Here is a 23,452-nt window from a genome sequence, read left to right on the forward strand (position 1 = left end):
GTATGCTTCATGAGGCTTGTAATGCCCAAAGACATTTACTGTACACACTATACAAAGGAACAACAATTTGGGCATAACCATACTTGGAAAAGCCTCTTTAAATTATACACAGCTTCATGAAATAATTATTTTCAAGGAAAAAATATAAATATTTTTTTTCTTTCTTCTTTTCTATGATACAGGTATACAATATAAATCAGGTTTCAACATCCTTTCAGTGACCTACAAACACTAAAACATCCAAATATGTAGCAGCTTATTTCTTTAAAAAAAAAAAAAAAAAAAAAAAAAGGCATTTGACTATCAAGCCTTAATCTGGCCAAGTATTTAACATTTACATTATCCCATAATTCTACATATGGATAGTGAAAAAAAAACAAAAAAAAAAAAAACATTTTTATTTCAATAAAATTGTCATGAAAATCTTTATTTTACTTACAGTATCAAATTATATAATCTTTTTGGCATAACTTGTTTATGCTATTTAAGTTAAATATTTAATTTAGAAAGTAAATTAGCCAAGCCATGCAATTTGTGCATGCTGTGATATTCTGAATTGTAAAAGTTTTAAAAAAGATGTAAATGAAAAGGATACATTGATAGAAAACTTGCAAAACAACTTGAATAAAATACATTTAGAGTGAAGGGAGGGTACTGTTGCAGTGAAATGAAATTGTTGGGTCTATGGCCTTTGTATGGATTATCTTACCTGCACAGGCAGCATGCACTTTCTATATACAGTACTATCCCCTTCAGCTCTGTACTATAATATACATCTGAGTGAGTGAGGGAGTGTGCCACTATCTCAGTTTTACCCTTAATACCTGGACCTCTGAACAATCCACAAAAACGATTCCTGACATTTAATGCAAAAAAAAAAAAAAAAACAAAATCAGGTTTTACCATGGTTGCTTATGGAATTCTCACTCATTCCCATTTAAACTTCATTGTACCTTGGACTGCTTTTTTGAAAGCCTTGAGAGGAATAAGTTAAACTAAAAGGTTACCCTTCACTAGACGCGAACATTAAGCTTAGACCATCAGGACATATTACACAGGAAGATATGGAAGCATTAGTGAAGTATCAACTCAAAACCAGTTAACTGGCTAGCCATCTCTCAACAAATATTTCACATTATAACCATATAACATTTTGGGGAAAAAAAAAATGTTTTCACATTGCTCTGTCTAAAAGGTTTCTGCAGTCAAATATAGATTTGTTCATATTTAATTCCTCATATATTTACAACTGCAACCATACTAAAATTAACACAGCTATACTTTATGCTGCTTAGAAAAAAAAAAGTTTTTCCCAAATTAAAAAAAAGATAAGCATTCCTGTACAATTACCATTTAAGAACTAATAATTTTGTGAATGTTTCTGGTGGTAACCAGTAGAAGTAGCCCAGCATGCTATGATTGACTGAGGTCTCTGTAGGCAGTGCACGATGACAAACATAGTTTAGACACTAAACTGCAGAAAGTACCTGCAAATTAATCTGCAATTTATTAAATAAATTAGATTATGAATTCTGTTCTCTAAAATAATAAACCAGTTATTGACACAAATGCAAAAGATTTAAAGCTCCCTTGGTACTGCAGAATAATAAAGTACGTGGTCCAGCCAAAAAAGATTCCTGTAAAAATACCCATTTATAAAGCAAAATATTTTCTCTACCATTGCAGTTAAGGGGTATGTTGCATAGCAGTTTTTAAACTTGATTTGTTATGACAAATGTTTAAAAACATATTAAGCCCCTGGCATTGCAACAGAATAATGTATTTGCCTGTTCTACAAATAAATAGACAAGGCAATATTGCAGCTTGTAACATGCTATGAAATGAAATGGTTTACAGTTTAAGCATTTGTTGTTACCTCAAACATCTGATGGTTATGTTTGGGGGGGGGTTTCCTGACAACATAAAATGTTTTTGTTAAGCGTACAATAACATTTACAACTGTGAAGGTACTAGACATGATTACAGTACAGAAAAAAATGTATACAATTACTCAAATTGCAGGGATTCTTGGTTATTTGTTTTTTGGTGTTTAATTGAGATTTCTTGAAAAGATTCTGTTTTGAATCTTCCTGCACCCACAGAACACTATGTGTTGCAATATGGCACTTGTTAAATAAAATTCTTAATCCGTCTGCAGTGGCAAAGACAAAGCAAAGTTATGCATTGCATATGCTGCATATCAGGTCAGGAACTAAAGTACACTGCTGTGTACAAAATACTGTTGCTTCAAAATTTGGTACATTTTGCTTTTTACTGCAGTCCATAAAGTTTCCAGAAAACAGTAGTAAATGCACTGAATCTAGATTCATTTTGAAAAACACAAACAGTCCTTGACGTTTCTGGTCACCTGCCTGGACTCATGTATGCCATAATCAACTGTGTTGCACTTTATAAAATACTTAAATTATAACTACACCATTTACATCAATTCATTCAATTGTATTGCAGTTTTGAAAAACCCAAAAAAAAGTGATAAGAAAAAAATGTAGTGAAAACACATGCGTTCTGGCTTTTTCTTCCTTGATCAGAAACTTTGGAAAGCCTGGGAATGTTTTACTCAAAATAGTTAATATTATTTTTACAACTGTTAGATAGTTTGTAAATAATTACCCAGGCCTTGGATAGTTCTGCCTTTTCCTTATGAGATGGCTAAAAATCACACAGTAGTGTTACAAATCACAAAAAGAAATATAATTAAAATTATGTTTTAGCCACTTCATACTGAAAATACAGAATTTCTTTTCCAAATCCCTATTAATTAACATATTTAGGTAAGGATTAATTGTATATGTTCAGTGCTCAGTTCATACGCAATAATCTGCTTCCGCATTTGGTAACTGTGGTGACAAACATAAAGCCACTCTATGGGTTAACAGGAAATAAATCCCTATTTTGTTCAAGAGCTGGTCTTCTTTAGTTGACCGTTTTTTTGCCGAAGGGTATCGGACAGGAAAGAGACACTCCTTTGTCTGTAGGTGTGGCTATTCGCTAGTTGACACAGGTTTTGTGAGTAAAAGAATGCGTGAGAAGACAGAAGGATGGATGAGAACTCAGATGGTGGCATCTACTGCTACTTGCTTTGGTGGTGTGGCCAAGATGGTCTCAGCTTCCTCATACATCTGCCACAAAGAAAACAGTATCTGTGTGAGCTCCAGAGTAACAGTTCTCAAAGTTCTATCAAATACAAAAATGTATTAAAAATGTAACATATTTTATTAGAATTGGCTTTATAGAAAACTACCATAGTAGATGGAACAGTTTAAGATGCAAACTATCAAGTGCACCGTACAGTGTAACCAATGTAGTTCTACAGTACTGAAAATGTAAAAATAATCATTCTTGGTGAGCAGTTTTTAGTTTAAAAAAAAAAAAAAAAAATTACCGGAGTGAACTGGACATCCTGAAAGAGTTCTTGAATAAACCGTCGTGATAGCAGACGAAACAAGCAGTGTGCGAGCAGGTGTGAAACCTCAGAATACAGGCAAATGTCATCAAAAGCATAAGGAAACTTTTCCTTAATTCTGAAAAAAAGAAAAAAGAAAAAAAAGGTGGTGGTCAAGGCACATACCATTACCTGATTTTTCAGCAAAAAAACTAAAGATTTCTAACCTGTAATAACTGTCCTGTTTCACATACTAAATCAAACAATAATCACTGCCTAAGAAAAAGTAGATCTTTTAAAAACAGACCTGGGGCATGGAAGTCTTAGGTTTATAAAAACCAAGATTAGTTGAACCAGTAACATCCTGTGAGCAGGGGAGGAATGCTGCTAGATATTATCTATTTAATGAGCTATTCCAACACCATTACAGTTTAGGATTGTTTTTTGGATGTATACAGACAATAAACACCTTCCTTAAAAAGCAGACATGTACTGAAAGAATATGCAATTTCAATTACTATATGGAATAACACAAATCTGTTGCTTTCCATAATTCATTATTATTATTATTCAGATTTTTTTTTAGCTTAGGTCGAAGGATACGTGGAATACCAACAATTACATGTTACAGAGTTGTATGCAACATACTCTGTGTGTGCATAGACAGTAACTGGACATGTAAGGAAAGTTAATTTATTTTAGCATTTAAGTACTTCAAAAGACATTGATCTTATCATCAGATGATGGCAATCACTCATTTTAATAAACTTGATTAACACCCATCTTACGTGAGGAGACCAGTTTCATGTCCCTTGGTTCCCACCGAGCTGCTCAGATTGACAACCAAGCGTAAGACTTCTTTGCGCAGCAGCACGCGGCTTGCAGGGGCGTCCTCAGGGATGGACTTTCCTCCTTTATTAAAACAAATAAATACAAAAATAAAATAATAATGTACACCCATATAAGGCTATAATTCTAAAATCGAGGGTACCTGGTGAAATGAACAAGAGAGCTACCTCAAGTGATTTATCAATATCACCAGTAACTTGAGATAAAATTACCACCCTATTTTTACAGTGTCACAACATGTGTAAATACAGTGTGTGTGTATATATAATATATATATATATATATATATATATATATATATATATATATATGGAGAGCTGGACAATTTAAAGTCACTCAAGAGCTATAAATATGATTAGAGTATATTATATATAAGATATTATATGGAGCTGGAGCCTACTTGGAGGGACTATACTGCCTAACATCCCACAGAGGGCATGTGGCTGAGGTCATTTCTTGCTAAATGTAAGTCCCTTATTGTTTTTTCTTTACCTTTACCAAGTACAAGCTCTATACTCTGTGTGCTGCTTGCTGAGCCCTGGGATACTGCATCACTACATCCTGAAACTCCAGAAAATGTGGACTGTGGTGTCACCTCCAGGTGATTGTGAATGGTCTGCCCACACCAGTCTGAATATGGAATGTCACGGAAATCTAAAGCAAAAGCAAAAAAAATATTGAACACCACAAAAAAGGAATGATACACACACTGTATGTGATACAGTAATTACTGTTATATAAAAATCAGGGCATAATTTAGGACTCCAGCTTTTTAAACATTGAGACTAAAGATGAACACACACAGAGTATGCAAAACTGGTATTTGTGGAATTACAAGGAATGAAGGTTCCAGACAAAAAATGCAGAGTTAATGTAACGTTAATAGATGGCCACACTGATCACAGGTTCCTAAGATGGTAACATTTTATATCAAAAATACTCAAACTGCTTGTAGACCTTGGTTTTATCTGACATTCATCCTTGTTCCAGGTTGTTTTTAGAAAATTATCTAAATCTATTGCTGTAATGCTGTCTGTGGTAATGGATTTGGCCAACTTAGTAACTTGCATTCTACCAGCTTTTCAAAAGAAAATCAATTTGTATGTTTGCAGGACCCTTTGTAAACACGAAGCTACTCAAGTCCAAAACAAATCTGCTTCCCCTATAATAAGCCACGCCAGTTACCTGTACGGATTAAAGTAGAGTTGATCTGGTTATTGGTCTGACAGCCCAGTACCTTCACGCCAACACAGTAAAGGCAGTTTTCATCTGTGTGCTCCTGCAGTCCTGTGTCCTCTGTGTTATCCAACAGATGTGTTGGGTCAGAGCGACTGTTCATAAGCTCTGTAATACTGATCTGCTGCCTCAGTACCAGTACAGGATTGCGCATAGAATCCCCAGAGGCTGAAACATGATTATATATTACCATATTAACTGCATAGCACACTTAAGAACTGAGTTTACTTACATAGTCTTTTAAGTTAGAAAACAAAACAAGAACACCACTTAGTTATATACTGAAAGACATTTATATGCACCAAACAATTTTTTTAAAACTTGTCCTTGAGACAAACATTTGTAAATATTTCTTGTGAATAAATTATCTGAAACACTTGTCTAGATTTTGCTGTCTATCTTACAGGACAGCATATATATATGCTTTTAATGATTATGTAACACAACAGAACTCATAGGTTTTACCATCTGAATCACCAAAGAAGAAATTTGCCAAACGCTCTTCAGCAGGAGGGCTTGTCCTCTGTTGAAAGTATGGAGTTTCTTTTACCTGTAACATTGTAAACATGCATCAAGTCAACCTTCCAAAAATGTGTTCAACATTCTACTGCTATCCTGTTTAAATTATATTAGAATTTCACAGTTGGAGCAGTCCACAGCAAGTTAACTACTGATAATTAGGCTTATTTACAAATCAAGCATCAATCTTTGTCCAGAGTGAATGGTGGGGATTGAGAACAATAGAACCATTAACATTGTTTAAAATAAGTGGCATTAGACTTTTCCTTCTGTTAAAAAGGCATACATTTGTGAATGCCACACTTTACTAGGATACATTATTTTAACCCCACTATCATTTTTGATGTTGCAAAACATGTGTGGTATGTTTTTTCCACCATAAATGACTGTCGAAGGGCTTATGAAACAAAGGCCTCAGCTTGTGAAAATCAGAAGCCTGAATTATAAAATAGTTACATAGATAGGAAATGTAACATGGTACAATTGTGCACAGAGTGACTGAAGGGGATATAAAAATATCAAGAAAAGACTACATTTTGTGAGCAATCTGATGTTTGTACCTGAAACATTTCATTGATATCCATAGGAAGTGCCAAACCAATGTAATCATCAGAGCAACCATAGGTGGCATTAGAGACCATTGAACGCACAGATGAGGAGCGCTGCAGTGTATTTTGATTGATCGGACTTAGCAAGTCTTCTTTATCCAGTGAAGCAAAGCTTAGGGCTTTCATAAATCTACACAGGAGTGGAAAATGCATGCATTAGAATGTTTATCAAATAACAAATTTCAGAGAGGGAAAAACATTTTCTACGCCAATTACAGTAGGCAGCTTCTAACACTCAAAGTGCAGTTTTCTACTCAAGCGTTCAAATTATAGCGTATCAATTTATAACAATTCGATCAGTCTTTTAAAAGCAAGTTCATATCAACATCTACAATCTACGTTAACTTCTCTATTTTCTATGCAAAATAAATGGATTATTTTGTACTGGATTTGCTCCGCTGCGGATAAACTCCTGGAACAGGGATGCGCCAGAGGGCTTATCCCAGTGAAACTTGCCTAAAACAAGTTTTGCTAAGTTAAAAGCACAAACAATCCACGAAGGAGCAACGCACCGCGGGAGGAGATTTCTTGGTGATCGTCGCTGGTTCACGGCTGTGCCATAATGAGAAGTACAGTCAAACCTCTTTAGTGAGAACCTGAAGGGACCACCAAAAACAGTTCTGATTACCCAGGTTTTACATTACAGAGGTTTGTTTAATTAAAATCAAGACTAATTGGTAATACAGGGGATGTTCTTAATAAAGAGGTTCTACTGTATTTGCATTTTTAGTACTAGATTAAGTTTGGTTATTGTATAGGATAGAATTTAACCTACCTGTATGACTAATGCAAATGTCAAGTATTTTTCTTGGAACGTTGAAAATACAAAACAAAAAAAAAAATAAGGTAGCTGGAAAATGATGTTTACGCTGCCATTATCTCAAATTAACATTACTGGTTATTAGGATAGAAATAATAGCTGGTTTATGATGGGACCCCCCCAGACAGTTTTCTCTCAGACTTGTGGAGTTTAGAACACCAGCAATGGCAACCCAATAACACAGTATGAATAGAGTATACAAACTAATCTTTTTAGCACAAAGGCTACATAATTTGATCTCAGAGTAGCCAGTCTTGCGTATCAGCAGCATTGTGTCACATGCCGCGATTTTGGCTACTCCTTACAAAGCCTACCAGCTTTGACAACTTCCTCAGCATCTGAGGAGAGAAGAACTGAAAATATATCTCGCTATCCATCCTACCCTTAACACTAACCTTGTATTTAAAATGGGAAGGAAGAGAAACACATCTTCCTCTATTACTGTAAAATTAGCTTAATACTACTTCAAATCGTAGATGGAAATAAGGGAACACCACAACAAAAGTGAACATTGTACATTACCTGCGAGGTGTCAACCTAGAGTCCAAACTCCCAGTTTTCATGGTGATGGTGTCTGTAAAAAGAACATCCTTTGCTGGAGATGCCAGGGCCTCTGAATGGGAGAGAGAGGCGTGCATCCGTTGTTGCTGCAGACGTTTCAGAGTGGCATAGCCAAAGGCATCCCTTGTGTACATGAAATTGTAGTCAGCTAGGTTCTTTATTGTAGTGACCGATGGAGCCTTCAAGGACTGGGCCCTTCTGGGAAGGGTGTGTGAGGACCCAGGGGGCACCAGGGACAGAGAGTTTGACTTTGACAGCGGCAGGTGGTTAGACTGGGGAGTAAGAGTGTGGAGGGTCTTTACAGTTTTCGTACTCACCACAGTGTTTAGGCTCACACAGTCAGTGTCAATGGTGGATGTATCCACCCCACCCACTGTCTCTCGTGAAGGGCTAGAGCTCATTGAACTAATGCCACTGGTGGTGGTGTCCGTGTTAAAGCTTTGGCTGCGGCTTTTAAACTGAGTGCTGGTGGAACCATCCCCCACTAGCCTCTCCCTGCTGGTGTGTTCTCTGTGGTTCTCACTCCCCAGACCCTTTGGAAGTTTAAGGTCAGGCTCTCCAATGCTTGGAGTGCTACCCCTGTCCTCAGAGGCTTTGCTTCCTACAAAAGAGGTTTTTAAGCTCACTGTGGGGCTATTTGGGCTGCGGCTCCCATTAAATACTGGACTGAAGAAGAAGTCCCCTTGTGTGAAACTGGAAGGCTCTGTAACAGTACGATTACGCCTCAGACCAGGCTTTGGTTCATCCATGACCTTACCTCCCTTGGGGTCACTACTGCTGCGCAGCTTCTTGCTGGGCAGTGTAAGGGAGTTGAGGAACCGGTTTCTGACAAAACGTGTGGAGGCGAGGATGGTGAAAGGGCTGCGGTCCTTCAGAGATTTGGGTCTCATGTAAATTGGCTGATCCTCTGTGAGATCCACACTGTCACACTTGTCATCATCCAAAATATACATACCTGAAATAAGAAAACACATCATCCTGCAGTCTTGCACAATTTTGGTACAGTAATGCAAGATTCAACAGCCGCCAGTATGATTTTGGTAGTAATTCTTGCTTTGCTATTGGTCAAGCTGCTTACTTGGCTGTGTGGATTCATTCTCGCTGTTGTGTCGGGAGCTGGCTGATTCTGAATTTAGACTAAGTGTGCTTGGTACGGACATAAGCTCACTGCAGAGCTGCTCCATGTCATCAGGAACCACCGGCCATGGATGCCTGCGGCTGTGCCGGACTGTATCCCAGCTGTGCTGCTTCAAGATGTCACAGCCTTGCTTAGTTTTAGAGATCAGACCAAGGACATACAGACAGGTTCTAAGAAATAATTAAACAACAAAAAAATATTAAACATTTAAGCCAAGTTCTTCCATGTGAGGAACAAAAATTACTGTCAATAGTTTCCAAACAGTTTTGCTGCTATGTTTGAGTACATGCATTACGTGGTTACATGGTAACGTACAGTCCATCCCCGCTGCTTATTTACATAAAATACTGCTCATGCCCTCTATAAAAAAAACAATAAGATAAATAAAAAAAAATAGATTTACACTGCCAGTTTAAACCTGTTACATTGATTTTTTTTTTTTTTTTTTTTTTTTTAAACAGCATGTAAAATATACAGTGCATGTGAAAATAAACTGGACCTGAAGCGCCTGAAAAGTGCTGAATAAATGGATCGCAAAGGGTTAAAGTGATACGTCATCATAATTTGCCGTTATTCCTGAAACTACTGAAACTACGTGATTTTTAAGAGAGATAAGTGTGCTGCATAATAACAGATCACCTTTAAATAAATAATTAGAAAATAACTAGTTTTAACTATAAATCTGAGTCTTTCTGGCTTTGGGGTCAGGAAAAAAAAAAAGCCAGGACAAAAGAAAAAAACTATGAAAAAGAGTCATCAATTTAAATCTAGTGCCCGTGACAATGCTGCTTCTGCCACTTTTTATCTTACATTTCAAGCAGCAAAAATGGTTATTAACCCTTTGCAGTCCTATGTCGGACCAGGTCCGACATTACAATTTTCACTTTCCAGTCCAATGTCAGACCCTGTCCGACATCATCAAAAAAAGATGTAAAGCACAGGTTTCTAGTCATTTTTCCCTCCAGAAAAAGCAGAGAAAACCTTTCAATGCTCAAGTGAGACCAATAGGAGCCAAATGAAACTGAAAAAAACTATTTAAAAAAATGGGCGCATCTCATAGCCCCATGCATTACAGAGATAACACAGACATAAATATAAATGGACTGCAAAGGGTTAATCGCCAATTCATTGCTTGTGTTCACTGTTAAATAAAAGCAACATCTTAAGTTATATTCTACTTTTTTGTGTGTGTGTGTTTTGTGTGACGGGGAGGGGGCAAGTACATTTTTTTACCTTTTTATTTTTTCCTTTGGAATTTTTTTTTTTAAATTCGAATTCTACACCCCTGGAGAAGCACACAAAAAAATAATTCATACAAGCACCAACAAATAATATTTAAAACAAAACTACAGTGGTGTATGAAAATCCAATACTTTTGAACTGTTATAAATCAACTGGAAAACAAAATGATTTAAGTAAACAAATGCGTTCAAGACGGAAATCCTTACCCTCTTATCGACAGAACCTCACAATGCTGAGCCAGGGCAATAATGTCTGGGATAACGTTCTCCTCCTGAAGCAGATTCAGACCCCAGTTTGATGAGCCAATGTTGCCCTGAAAATAATTAGACAGTAGGTAATTATTAACAATAATTTTAAAAAAGTGATATTTATGTTTCATATGTTGTTTGTGTCAAGACAAGAAAACAGTGATTGTCAAAGACGAGAATATAAGGATGAAAACAAGATTATCATATCTGAAACATGGAAGATAACTAAAGCAAAGAAAACTAGTTTAAGTATTTGCATGGGGTTTTATCTTACCAAGGCCCACAGAGCTGCTTTTAGCTGTTTTACACCTTCCCACTTGTCCAACATTGGAGAGCGAACAGTGTAACTCAGATCTGGGACAACACTCTAAAAAGATAAAAGAAATGCAGTTCTATATAATGATAAATAGGGCTTGAAGTTTTCAGGTTTTATTTTTGACCACATGATGTCCCCTTAAACTTATTTTGAGCAGATTCTTTTTCCTAATTAAACTCAGAAAAATCTGTTAATTACAAAACAATGTCACTGGTTACTACTTTCATATCTTGACTGAGCCCAATTCTCTTTCGCTTAATTTATTTTAAAAAGATGTGACAAATTACGTTAATTGCCCATTGCTGATACTTGTTAAATTTCATTCTTGCACTCGCCTAGTTTACCGTTGTGCTTTTGATATTTCTACTCGTTTAACAGAGTTGTCCTGACAAATTTTGTTTTCAGGATAAAGTACGCAGTACGGAGTGTACACTGATAACAAGTCCATCATTTAAAATTTCCTTGATTTGTAGCAAAGAGAAAAATAATCTTAAACCCAGTCTTTAACTTGTAGTTTTCCCTTTATTACGATGCAGAGACAGCTTAACTACTACTAATTAACAATTAAAAGGAAGGTAGAGATTTGGAAAATAAAAAACAAGACGTTCAAGCCTAATGATACAATAATATATTATACAATATTAAGGACACTAGTAGATGTGGTTGGGATGCATTTATATCTAATCAAGAGAGGATCTGGTTTTAATCTTAGCAACAATATTCTAAAATACAATTAATTGAATTCAAGGAAGTACTCATACTCTCTTCTACTTTACTCTTTATGACTGATTTACATGTTACTGTTAAGTGTCTTGGTTTAGTAAATTCACTTGAAAGAAAATGTGCACATAAAATATCCTAGCATGCATTTTTTTCTTGTTTGCACCTCAGACGCATTATGAATCACTGGTTACATAGAAAAGTTTTCTGTAACTCCCTTACCTGAGCCTCTAAGAGACAACACCCTGTTTTGTCATGGACCAATTGACCATATAAGTGTATTGGAAGGTAGACATTTGGCCTCTGTAACCTACAATGAGAAAGGTATAAAAAAACAAGAAACAATTACAATAAAAAAAAAAAAAAAAAATCAAACTTAAACCAGTATTACCCACTAGAAGTTGATGAATTATTTTACGTTTTACCTAGAATCTGTTATTGAGAGTTTTAAACCACATTTTTACGCATAAAATACATAGTAAAAGACTAGAGGAGAAAAACACAGGACACAGAATTACATCAGAAGTACCCACAACATTTTCCTCAGAGAAACTGAACTCACCTTTGGTTGCTCCTGCGGACATAGTTGTCTCCATCAACAGGCTTCCGGTATGTAGTGAGCGCTTCATTAAGTTGCTCTTCAATTAGGTCAACATATTTAAAATTGTACTCCTGTAAGACATACAAGTTAACTCCATCAGTGTCCACTAACAGATGTGAAACACACAGGTCTACAGAAAACTGTTTACCAATATTGTAGAATACTTTAATGTTTCTCTTATTAATCCAGTTCAGTATATGCTTATTAAATGAGTTACCTTTGTCTTGTGAGGAGTTAATTCTATAAAATAACTGCTTGACTGTGCTGTTGTGATAAATCTAATGCATTCACTTATGACACAAAAACATAATGCTACGATATTTTTAATCTGTACCAAACGTGCAGATGAGTTGAGGAGTATTCTACCTATTAGTCAACCAGAATACCACATGGAGGACTCTGCTCCTAAGTGGAAGAAGGTGGAACAAGCTGTGAACAAAGCAAGAGCTTCATCATTGCCTGGATCCAATGGTTTACCATACCGTGCACCTGGGATACTAAGAATCTTGTGGAGGTTGATGAAGGTAGTGTGGGCAACACAGGTAGCCCCAAGGGCATGGTGCAGCGCAGGAGGGGTCTTTATTCCCAAACAGAAATGTTCCTATTAAATGCAGACAGTAAGATATTCTTCAACATTGTGGCAGCAAGGTTGTCAACTCATCTATTGAAGAACTGGACCTCCATACAGAAAGCTGCTATATTTGGCTTTTCAGGATGCTTGGAGCAAGTCAGTGTGATCTGGTAACAGATTCAGTCTACAAAAATAAGGATGACCTTTGTGTAACATTCCTGGATTTAGCTCATGCACATGGTTCACTGCCACATTAGCTCCTTTGGGCTGCATTTGAGTTCTTCAGTACTATAACATGGTTATTGAAAGCCTACTTCAGGACTTGCAGTTCTGGTTTTTCAGCTCCAGAGTTGGAATCATGGCAGGCTGTACCATTTCTCCACTGACCACCTCCATGGCAATGGAAGTCATTATTTGGGTCTCAAAATGTTTAGTGGGAGGAGAATGACTGATTTCTGGCATGTGGCTGCCACCACTTAAGAGTATACATGGAAGACATGACCACCATGACTACAACAGTAGCCTCCACCAATTGGTTACTTGGCAAACTCCAGATAACATTAGATGGGCATATATGCAGTTCATGCCCTCAAAGTCGAAAAGCATCTCCACCATGAAAGGCAAAGTAGTGAATACAGTGTTCTATATAGATGCGAGCAAATTTCAAGTGTCAGAAAAGCCTGTAAAGAGGAAGTACAACAGGGATTTAAGGGAGGTAGCACCCATATTGAGAACTGGGAGAAAATGGGCAGCAAAGGGGATGCGATGGAAGACACAAAGGCTGCCCTTTGTGTCAGTGATATCATGGGGCAAGTTCAACAGGGAAGAGGAGGCCATGGTCTCAGTTTGGCTCCCCTGAGAGGCACAGAGCAGCTCCAGCTGAAAGGAGGAAGTTGGTACTCAAGTGCAAAAGTAGGAGAATGGACAAGATGGAAGAATGTGCAACAGCAGACTGGCTGGTGATGCCTGTGGACAATGGAACAGAGGTGGATCAGCTTCTTGATCAGGTCCACATATCATTTTCTTCTATCACTGCAGAACCTTAACCCTTAGCGGTCCATTTATTTAGCGCCTGTCAGGTCCAATTTATACACGCACTGTTTATTTTACACGTGCTGTTTATAACTATTTTTGTTTCACAGTAAAACAGGTTTAAAGGCACTGCATATCAACAGGACACTCAGTACTGCATCTCCAACCAAGCCCCACTCCTTGTTCACTGTATTTATCACATACCTCTTCATAGTCGTGCATACTGATAACACATCTCCAGATAATTAGTCTCTTCGTTTTATCACCAAACTCCACAATAACGCAATTCAAGTCATCATTTTAATACTATAATATCTCAAAAGGCTCTGCAAATGCCCATTATATTCTTTGAGCGCTGAATGTGGAAGCAACTATCTTTGTTTATGTCCGTATTATCTCTGTGGTGCAGCGGCTATGTGTATTGCTCAGATCCGCCCCTTTCTTTTCGGCTTCTCTCGGCTCCTATCAGTCTCACTCGGCCATTGAAAGGTTTTCTCGGCTTTTTCCAGAGAAAAAACGACTAGAGACCTGTGCTTGAAGTCTTTCAGACAGGAAAGGGAAAATTGTAATGTTGGTCCACGTCCGACATAGGACCGTAAAGGGTTAATGTGTGGGTAGGGGAGACCCCAGCATGTGCTTTGTGTTCATCACTGGCTAACCTGAAAAACATTCTTGCAGGATGCAAGGTGGCTCTGAGCCAGGGTCGCATCACTTGGCGTCATTAATGGGTGCTGCGATGCTTAGCATTAGCACTGGAAAAAAGCGCAATAAGATCAACAACTCGCTGCTATATCAGCAATAGCTGGCACAGAGAGAACGACATTCCTCCATCAAGGATAGCAACCAACAGGAAAGGTTATTAGAACTATGATTTACCTGGGACTGGGCTGGGCGGGGATGCCAGCATCGCTGTCGAGCCTTCACAAAAGTGTTATGAGCTAGGTCAACAAAATACCAAAGACTGGAGGTGCCCACCTGATGGCCCTGCAAAGTACCCCACCCATGCTGAAGCACTAGGGAGGCTGCAAAATAGCCTGATCCCTGGAGCCAGCATTACACTTCAGCCATCAACACTGGGCTAATAGGAAATCCATGATACTTGGTGGAGGAAAAGCACTGAAGTTTCATGTATTACAGCAAAGCTTTGTTTTAGGTGGTCCCCACCATTACTATCACATTTTATCTTGGTGAAATCCAAGTGCAATATTAGCATGATTTAAATAACATGCTACTCTCATGATAAAAAATAAATATAAATAAATAAATAAATAAAAATCAGTACCTTTTGCCATTTCTCCAGCTGTTTTGTGATATATCCCCTTTCATTCAAGTAGGAAAAGCCCTTTGGAATGGAAAGAAATCTAAAATAAAAGGACATTACAATGTTATATCATTCAGCCTATTACTAATCACCTTAACTGCAAGTCACATAACATGTGCATGGTCATCCAAACTCCAGTACATATTTAGATCTACTATATACAGGGGTTTGCAGAAGTATTCACCCCCCTGTAAAGTTTTCACATTTTATTGGTACCTGAGCATACTCTACGACACTTTCCAATTAGACTTTACATCTACAAAAACTACTCCACATTGATAAAGTTAAAAAATGCATATAGAATATAAAGATTTACAGAGAAACAGATTAATCTCAGTTGCACAAGTATTCAACCTCTACTGCAGTCCTAAATCAGCTCAAGTGCAAATGATTTGTTTGAAAGGTCACAAAATTAGTGAAATGGTTTCAGCCTGTGTGTACTCAAAGTGGTTTAACTTGTACATAATTTCCTTCGGGTATGTAAAAACTTTCAAGCTGCAACTCACATAGTGATCCAACAAAGCAACCATGAAGACCAAGGAGCTTTTGAAACAAGTCAGGGATAAAAAGCAGTAGAGAGGCACAGAGCAGAAGAGTACAAGAAAATGTCAAATGGCGCTGATTATCCCTCTCAGTACAGTGAAGTCCATCATTAAAAAGTGGAAGATGCATCATACCACTCAGGCACTACCCAGATCAGGTCACCCTCCCAAACTCAGCAGCCAGGCAAGCACGAAACTGGTTCGGGATGTCACTCTGAAACCAGTAATGACCTTGAGAGATCTGCAAAGATCTGTGTCTGAGATGGGAGTCAGTGTTCACACATCAACAATAAGCCGATCCCTACACAAAGCTGGCCTGTATGGATGGGTGGCAAGAAAGAAGCCATTACTCCAAAAGCCTCATCTTAAAAGCATGTATGGAGTTTGTGAAAAAGCGTCTGCAGTATCATCGTCACATGTGGAAGAAGGTTTTGCGGTTACACGAGACAAAAATGTAACTTTTCGGTCTAAATTCCAAGTGTCACATCTGGCGCAAGCCCAACACTGCACATCACCCAGTTATCACCACCCCAACTGTCAAGCACAGTGGTGGCAACATCATGTTATATGGATGATTCTCTTCAGCAGGGACTGGGAAGCTTGTCAGGATCGAGGGGAGAATGGATGATGCAAAGTACAGGAGAATCCTTGAGGAAACCTGTTTGAGTAAGCCAAGACTCTGAAACTGGGGAGGAAATTCACATTTCTGCAGGACAATAACCCAAAGCACAAAGCCAAAGCCATCACTGGAGTGGTTGAACAAGAAGAGAATTAATGTTCTTGAGTGGCCCAATCAAAGTCCTGACTTGAATCCAATCAAAAATTTATGGCAAGCCTTGAAGATTGCAGTCAATTGACGATCCCCAACAAACTTATCAGAACTGGAGCAATTTTCCAGTGAAGAATGGACACAAACGTCACCATCCTACTGTGCAAAGCTGGAAGAGACCGAAAAAGACTCATAGCAGTAATTGCTGCAAAAGGTGCTTCTACCGTACTGACTTAAAGGGCTGAATACTTATGCAACCAGTAAATTTCATTTTGTACATTTTCTTTGCAAGATTTGCTGACATTTAACCTCTGCAAAAAAAAAAAAAAAAACTGTGCATACATTACTTGTAATTTAACAAAAAGTGACATTATTGGTAGGGGGTGAATATTTCTGCAAACCACTGTGCATACCGTCTTATAACTTTTACTAGTGTAAAGGGCTGGTGGCTTTCATAAGGCATTGCAACAAAATATTTAATGTAATAGGTCTCAATACAACACATTGTACCTGAAAAACAATGTTCAATTTATGTGCACATTATAAAACAGCAGCTGCTACATCTGAGTTCCCTTGTTTTGGGTCTAGATAAAGAACAATCCATAGGTCAATAAAACATGCTAATCCAACAATCCATCCCTTATGATTTATTCACAAACCTTACCGTAAAAGGAGAAGTACTCCCTTGTCTCCCAGATGAGACAGGGCTGGCTTCATTTGAATTAGTGCGTGAAGATTGGCCTATAAAAATAAAGACCATTGTAAAATCAAAACTTTTCCAAAGCATATTCCTTGAACCCCAAAAGAAATAAAAAATAAAAAAAACACACACACAAAAAAAAAAATTGTCACCTAGGTTTGAGGTTTTCCTTATAACTGGTGCCCAACTAGTTACAGCTGGTAACACAACTTAGAAAAAAACAAAAAAAACAAACATAACCTCACATAGAATGTATGAACCATTTTATGCATCCAAGGGTATCTGTAATCCTGGAATACTGTAATCTAAACCACATTTATATACACTACTGTTTATCATCTTTTTTTGGCAATTTTAAGCCACATTTCTCATACCTTGTCCTCACAAGCCTCATCCAGGATATCAAGCGACTCCATGGAGATGGTTTTGTTTTTATCGTGCAACTGTGTCACCAGTAGTTCCATCCCCCAGTTGCTGAAGAATTCCACATTGGCACGCAGTAGTACCCTTAGGTGCTTTGTGGCATACAGCCTGCAGTTCTATGGATACAACACAGTAAGAAATGAAAACACTACAAAATAGCTTCAAACAGCATAAAGAAACACCTGAAGCATTGTTTCAAAAGATGAGGAAGATGGACAAGAATGATGACTAGCTAGTGTGCAGTGTAACACACATTTAGTGTAGAACATGTTTTTATCTGGGTTTAAATAACTGGTCTTAAGGCTGCATCTCAGGGGGCTTAACCTTGAAGATACTGCAATACTGTAGTACTAAGAAACAATACTTACATCTGCAGCTGCAGTTAAGATTTTAGAAAGGATGACTCTGGATAGTCCATCTCGACTATAGTCTAATGTAGAAACTGTCAGTTTTAACAAGTGGTCCTGGTTCTTCAGAGAGCAAAAATTAAGCAGACTACAAAACACAAAAATAAATAAAAAGACACAGCTGTTTAACCCTGACAAAACTAAACATTGTAAATGAACATGTTTTAGTTGACCATCATTTAGTAGTAGGAGGAAGAGTAGGAGTCATTGTTTAATTGCTTACCACTGAAAGACGCTACATTTTTCCAGCATTTTGACTCCATGAGGGTTAGAGGAAAGAGTTCCTAAGAAGAGGAAGTAGTGCTGGCTAAGGGTGTTGAGTAGCCCGTTGTTCTGGAGGCTGCGTTCAGGCTTCATCCCTGATGAGGAGGTGAGCCACTGGACAATATCCTTCACTAAATCTTCCAGGTATGCTTGGCCGTCCTATGGGAAACAATTGGAACACTGACTGTAGAAAAGGGACTATCAGAACAAGGAAAGTATACTGCACTTTAAATGGATTCTTTATATATATCACACACATATTCATTATATACATTTCTCACCTGTTTAATATTTTCTTGAATGTTTTCTGTACGATTTTCTGTTATTTTGCTGAGATCATTTTTTGCCAAGCTTGTAAATTGTTCAAGCAAAAACTGCTATTATAAAGACTTGTCAAGACTGATTATATAGACGACTTCCCTTCATCAGCTCTGACAGTTACCTTTGAGGAATGCTTTAAAATGCTTATCCTATCTGGGTTAGTTAGTAAGCATGGTAAATAATGATGTATGCAGAAACAGATAATACAGACCACATACAAAATGAAATGAGGCTTTCCTGATGATAAAAAGCACCCCCACATTCATTAATCAGCTCAGATCAATGGATACAGTGAATTAAATTAAATACGATTACAGAACATTAAAAGAATAATCAGAACAAATATCAATCCAGTTACACCATCAATAACTGGAATTAGTAATACTAACATCAAGATATGAAGTGTTAAGCTTTAACTGTTTATAGTTAACAATATTCAGTTATTTTGGGAAAGACTTTACCTCATCAGATTCTAGCAGGAACTCAATAAACTGGCATCCCACCACTGTCAGCTGTTTGGCTTTACTGTGATCCAATTCCAGATTGGCGTACAGTTTACTGCTGGGTTTGTAAAAATACAGCAATCGTCGCACAAACCTGTGATGCAAACCATAAGAACATTAAACAAACAATCTTTTGTTTGTTTAATGACAAACACTACACCTGACCCCCTTAAATTATTTGGGCAAAGATAGGTTTCACTGAAAATATTGCCTTTCACATTCGGGCTAGTAGATGAACACCTCAGTTTGTCCAATTGCCAACCACATGTATACTGCTGTACCAAGTGAGCTCTGCAAGTTCAGCACACACTGACTTGTGCCATGTCTTGCATAAAAGAAATGGGGGGGTGCTGATATTCACAGTCATAATTGCCTTTAACCCTTTGAGGTCCTATGTCAGACCAGGTCCGACATTACAATTTTCCCTTTCCCTTTTCATAGCCCCATGCACTACAGAGAAAACAAGACATTTGCAGAGTTTTTTGGAGATGTTACAATAACAAAATAATGACTTAGATCGCATTATTGAGGAGTTGTATGGTATGTGAAAAATACAGCGAACAAGGGGTGGGGCTTGGCTGGGTACTGAGAGTCCTTTTGCGATTCAATGCCCTTTAAACCTGTTTTACTCTGAAAAAAATATTTTAAAACAGCGCGTGTAAAATAAACAGCACATGTGAAAATAAATTGGCATTGACGCGTCTGACTAGTGCTGAATAAATGGACTGCAAAGGGTTAAGAAGTATTTACTGACAGGTATTAAATAAACCCATTAATTATTGTGTTGATTTCAAAAGAAAAGCTATCCTTCCATCACCTTTATAACTTATTACCAATCAATAGCAATTAACTTCCGCATTGTGTTTTAAAAGCCGGACGGAAGCAAATTTTCCTCTCATCCAGGCACTGACATTTTTACTGCTGTACTGCCAATGAAGAATACTGCCAATAAATAAAAGGCAATTATGAATACAAATACGAGTTCCAGCACACCCAAAATAATAAAGTATAGCCTGTGATGATTGTATAAAAAGGGTCACGTATAATATTTTTCATCAACTAGATTCTCAATGTACACTTCTGGAAATGCATAATGTACACATCCAACAAACAGATATGGCTGTGGATTGGAAAGATTTAAAAGGCAAGTTCTTACTTGTGCATTTGCTCATCTTTGTTATTTCGAAGGTTAACATTTGGCCACTGTTGAAAACAGAGAAACAGGTAAACACACTACCTGGCAGCCACACTTATTTTATGTTTTAAAATATCCTACTAACAACTGCAACATTTACACAGTAACAATACCAATATGTACACCCCCTTTTTTATTAAATGCAAGGGCACTTTTTATATTTCTGTTAGAACTAACCTTTAGAATAGTCCCAATGAGAACCCAATTCCAGTCCAGGTTCTGTTTGTGGTTGAGGATGTGACTGTCTCTTAGAATCATCATAAGAGCTTCTTCAGTATCCTAAATAAAACAAACAGTAAAGTGTCTGCTGTACTTCCGATGTTAAAGTTTTTCTACCTGTACATTATGTCTAATAAGCCCAGTTCACAGGAACCTTTTATTCCTATTGTCCTCGCAGTGACAAAGGTACATTTGTTTTCTTGACTGCGTTGAACAAAATGGCACCAAAAAGAGCAACAGAAAATGCTCACTGAATTGTGATTTAAACCAAACAAAACAGACGGTCTGTGCCCACATGGAGCTGTACAAACCTTTTGTAAAAATACATATTTTTTGTTGTTGTTGCAAGCAATTTAGATGCCTGACTTGTCAGAGCTGTGTGATGCATCTATTCACAGAAATTATAATGGCGCTACAGGTTCCTAGAAGTGGGTATTTGCATATACATATACAGTATACGTGAACAATAAAAAAGACATGTAAAAAAAAAAAACCCAAAACACAATACAAATTATAAGAAAATCAACAATAAATGAACAAGCATCTTTTAAATTTGCTATATCTACTTTTTCCTCACATTTAATTTCTCACCTGTATTATCTTGTTATATGTGTTCTGTATAATTCTTCAACTATGCTCAGATCATTATTTGCACGTTGCAAATTATTCTTGGGACGGGGATGCTAAGGCCTACTGAAAAGACTCCAAGGCTGATTTTAGGAAAAGTAGGTGGGGATGCATTTGTGTTGAGCTGGTTCCTGAACTGAAGCCTGTGCAACATCAACATGCTTCCCCACCTCCCTTTCCCACAATTAGCCTTAAGGAGTCTTTACATAAGGATGCTTATCTTAGCTGGCATTGCTAGCAGGCATGGCAAATAATGATCCGAGCAAAAACACAGAACACACAAAATATATCAAATAGGTTAGAAAATGATGTAAAAGCACCCTATTTAATGCATCCATTAATTGATTTGTATTTGCGATTTGTTTTATTTGTTCTCTAGGGAGAACACTCTTTTGTTGCATTAGAGTTATTTACAGATAAATATAACCGACAATTACAATTACTTGAATTACCTTAATTTCCATTTTTACATTGTTTACAAAATTTATCAATTATGTATCTTGTGACATGTTTTGTGTGAAAAATGACCCGGGTCTGGTATTTACACACAGCAATCTGTACTTGAATCACGTCAGCAGTTTTAGTTACTGCCGTTTTTCTTTAAAATTTTTAATAGCACAATAATAATGGAAAAGAAAGGGTTACTCCGAAAAGGAAGAAAAATTCCTTACCTTTAAAACAAAGACATCTTTCTGTCCCCGTAGGTGTTGGTCTCTTTTGTAGTGTGCTGCCACTGATTTATGAATAATGTGGTCCAAGTAGAGGCTGTGTGGCTGGGGACCCTGCTTCTTCTTTTCATGGAAGAGTTTTAGGTAGTTTACTGCAGCACTGGCTCGCCTACAAAATAAATGCCATAATACTTTAGTATTTTTTGTATCAAAGTTAAATATTGCTTTCCCACCAAAGCATTTTGTTTACACAAAATATACAACGTGTCTACAATTGTGTTTTGTAGGTGCATTCATATTTTAAATGAACACATTAATATTTTTCTGTGACAGATTGATTTGGTTTTATCCTTGAAGAATTTATTTTTTTGTTCTTTTTCCCCCCCTATTTTCAGAAATGTCCCAAAGGGTTCTCATCAAAAAAAAAAAAAAAAAAAAAAAGAAAAATAAATTAAGCTTTGCAAAACTTACATCCTTTTCTCTTGTGAGATATCAAAAGAGGCTGCCATATTCATGAGAGTTGGCAGACAGTGCAAATGGTGGCTGTGAGAGTGAGGAAGGATTGTATTGGCCTGCAAAACACAAGAAAACAAAAAGTTAAACAAATAGATTTCTTTATATTAAAACTATACTGAAATGGACGTGAACGGCTTATTTTTTCTAGTATAATGGTCTGCGATGTTGGGTTGCAGTGTTGCAATTATCGTCACATTACAGGATAGTGGCGTGGCTAATGTTAGTAAGTCAGAAAGCAATCCACACTTAGACACATTCCTTACTTATTACTTACACAACGTGAAAGGTTTATGGTTGAGTTTAGTTCCCATCAGAGGAACGGACCTTTGTGTCACGTGACGTGTAGGGCATGCCCCAGGGAGTGATGAGTGTGTGGTCTCAGAGGAACTGCTGTGACACCAGTGAGTTATGGTTATGCCTCCCCTCCCTCCTCCAAACTTAATATAACTCTGAGACAACACAGACTCTGGTCTATGGCTATTCAATAATACTGCACGCTTTTAATCCTTGTTAAACATAGGCCTGAGTTACATAAAAACAGCGAAAATAAAGCTACACTGATTAATTTTAGAATTCATAACATCTCCATAGTATCCATAGTGACAATGCAGTGGCTATTATGTAACAAATACACAGTACAGTATACTTACCATGTGCAAAAGCTCTCCAAGAAGGATGGTTGCTCTGACAGACACATGATCATCACTGCTTGTTATCACTTCAACTAAACCCTGGGTGGGGAAAAAAAAAAAAAATGGTATGGATTGTCTGTGTCATATAGTCATTGTGACAATTACTACTGGAGTACTATGTTCCATGTGTCAAATATCTGGATTTTTCTTACCTCTAGAAGTCCACTGCTAATGAAAGCAGAAAGCACCAATGCCAGATAGTTGTCCATCAAGTCTGGTCTGAGAAAACAAAACACAATCAGGGAAACCACAATGTGCATCTACAGCAAGTGTAACTACATCTCTGAATGCATACGTTCCTCAAATGTGATTGCCATGACTAACAACTCAGCAAACCAGATATTGGTACTATGAAAAAACCTTGACTCCATGCCAAGTTTCTACACTTAAAATAATGTTTAATGCATATTCGCACAGGAAC

General features: G+C 37.3%; 1 protein-coding gene across 2 annotated transcripts in view; it reads right to left on the bottom strand.

The window, feature by feature from the left end:
• Positions 1–51: 51 nt before the first annotated feature.
• LOC121318458 (rapamycin-insensitive companion of mTOR-like) overlaps positions 52–23,452 on the bottom strand; it is a 76,013-nt gene continuing 52,612 nt past the window's right edge. Inside the window, exons 14-39 of one of the 2 annotated variants that reach the window (XM_041255163.1) lie at positions 23,184–23,250; positions 22,990–23,070; positions 22,295–22,395; positions 21,827–21,992; positions 20,487–20,588; positions 20,271–20,317; positions 19,073–19,208; positions 18,250–18,449; positions 17,988–18,114; positions 17,571–17,735; positions 17,161–17,237; positions 15,147–15,225; positions 12,223–12,332; positions 11,883–11,970; positions 10,899–10,991; positions 10,583–10,689; positions 9,075–9,304; positions 7,958–8,951; positions 7,128–7,211; positions 6,568–6,745; positions 5,954–6,038; positions 5,438–5,656; positions 4,745–4,906; positions 4,192–4,315; positions 3,404–3,542; positions 52–3,140 (exon numbers count right to left, since the gene is read on the bottom strand). In XM_041255163.1, coding sequence (XP_041111097.1) covers positions 3,072–3,140; positions 3,404–3,542; positions 4,192–4,315; positions 4,745–4,906; positions 5,438–5,656; positions 5,954–6,038; positions 6,568–6,745; positions 7,128–7,211; positions 7,958–8,951; positions 9,075–9,304; positions 10,583–10,689; positions 10,899–10,991; positions 11,883–11,970; positions 12,223–12,332; positions 15,147–15,225; positions 17,161–17,237; positions 17,571–17,735; positions 17,988–18,114; positions 18,250–18,449; positions 19,073–19,208; positions 20,271–20,317; positions 20,487–20,588; positions 21,827–21,992; positions 22,295–22,395; positions 22,990–23,070; positions 23,184–23,250 — 4,030 coding nt within the window. In that variant the 3' untranslated portion in view covers positions 52–3,071. The remainder of the gene's footprint in view (positions 3,141–3,403; positions 3,543–4,191; positions 4,316–4,744; positions 4,907–5,437; positions 5,657–5,953; positions 6,039–6,567; positions 6,746–7,127; positions 7,212–7,957; positions 8,952–9,074; positions 9,305–10,582; positions 10,690–10,898; positions 10,992–11,882; positions 11,971–12,222; positions 12,333–15,146; positions 15,226–17,160; positions 17,238–17,570; positions 17,736–17,987; positions 18,115–18,249; positions 18,450–19,072; positions 19,209–20,270; positions 20,318–20,486; positions 20,589–21,826; positions 21,993–22,294; positions 22,396–22,989; positions 23,071–23,183; positions 23,251–23,452) is intronic. The other variant, XM_041255171.1, reaches the window with a different exon arrangement.

The sequence above is a fragment of the Polyodon spathula genome, chromosome 1 (genome assembly GCF_017654505.1).
Source record: "Polyodon spathula isolate WHYD16114869_AA chromosome 1, ASM1765450v1, whole genome shotgun sequence".
In the NCBI taxonomy this organism is placed as follows: Eukaryota; Metazoa; Chordata; class Actinopteri; order Acipenseriformes; family Polyodontidae; genus Polyodon; species Polyodon spathula.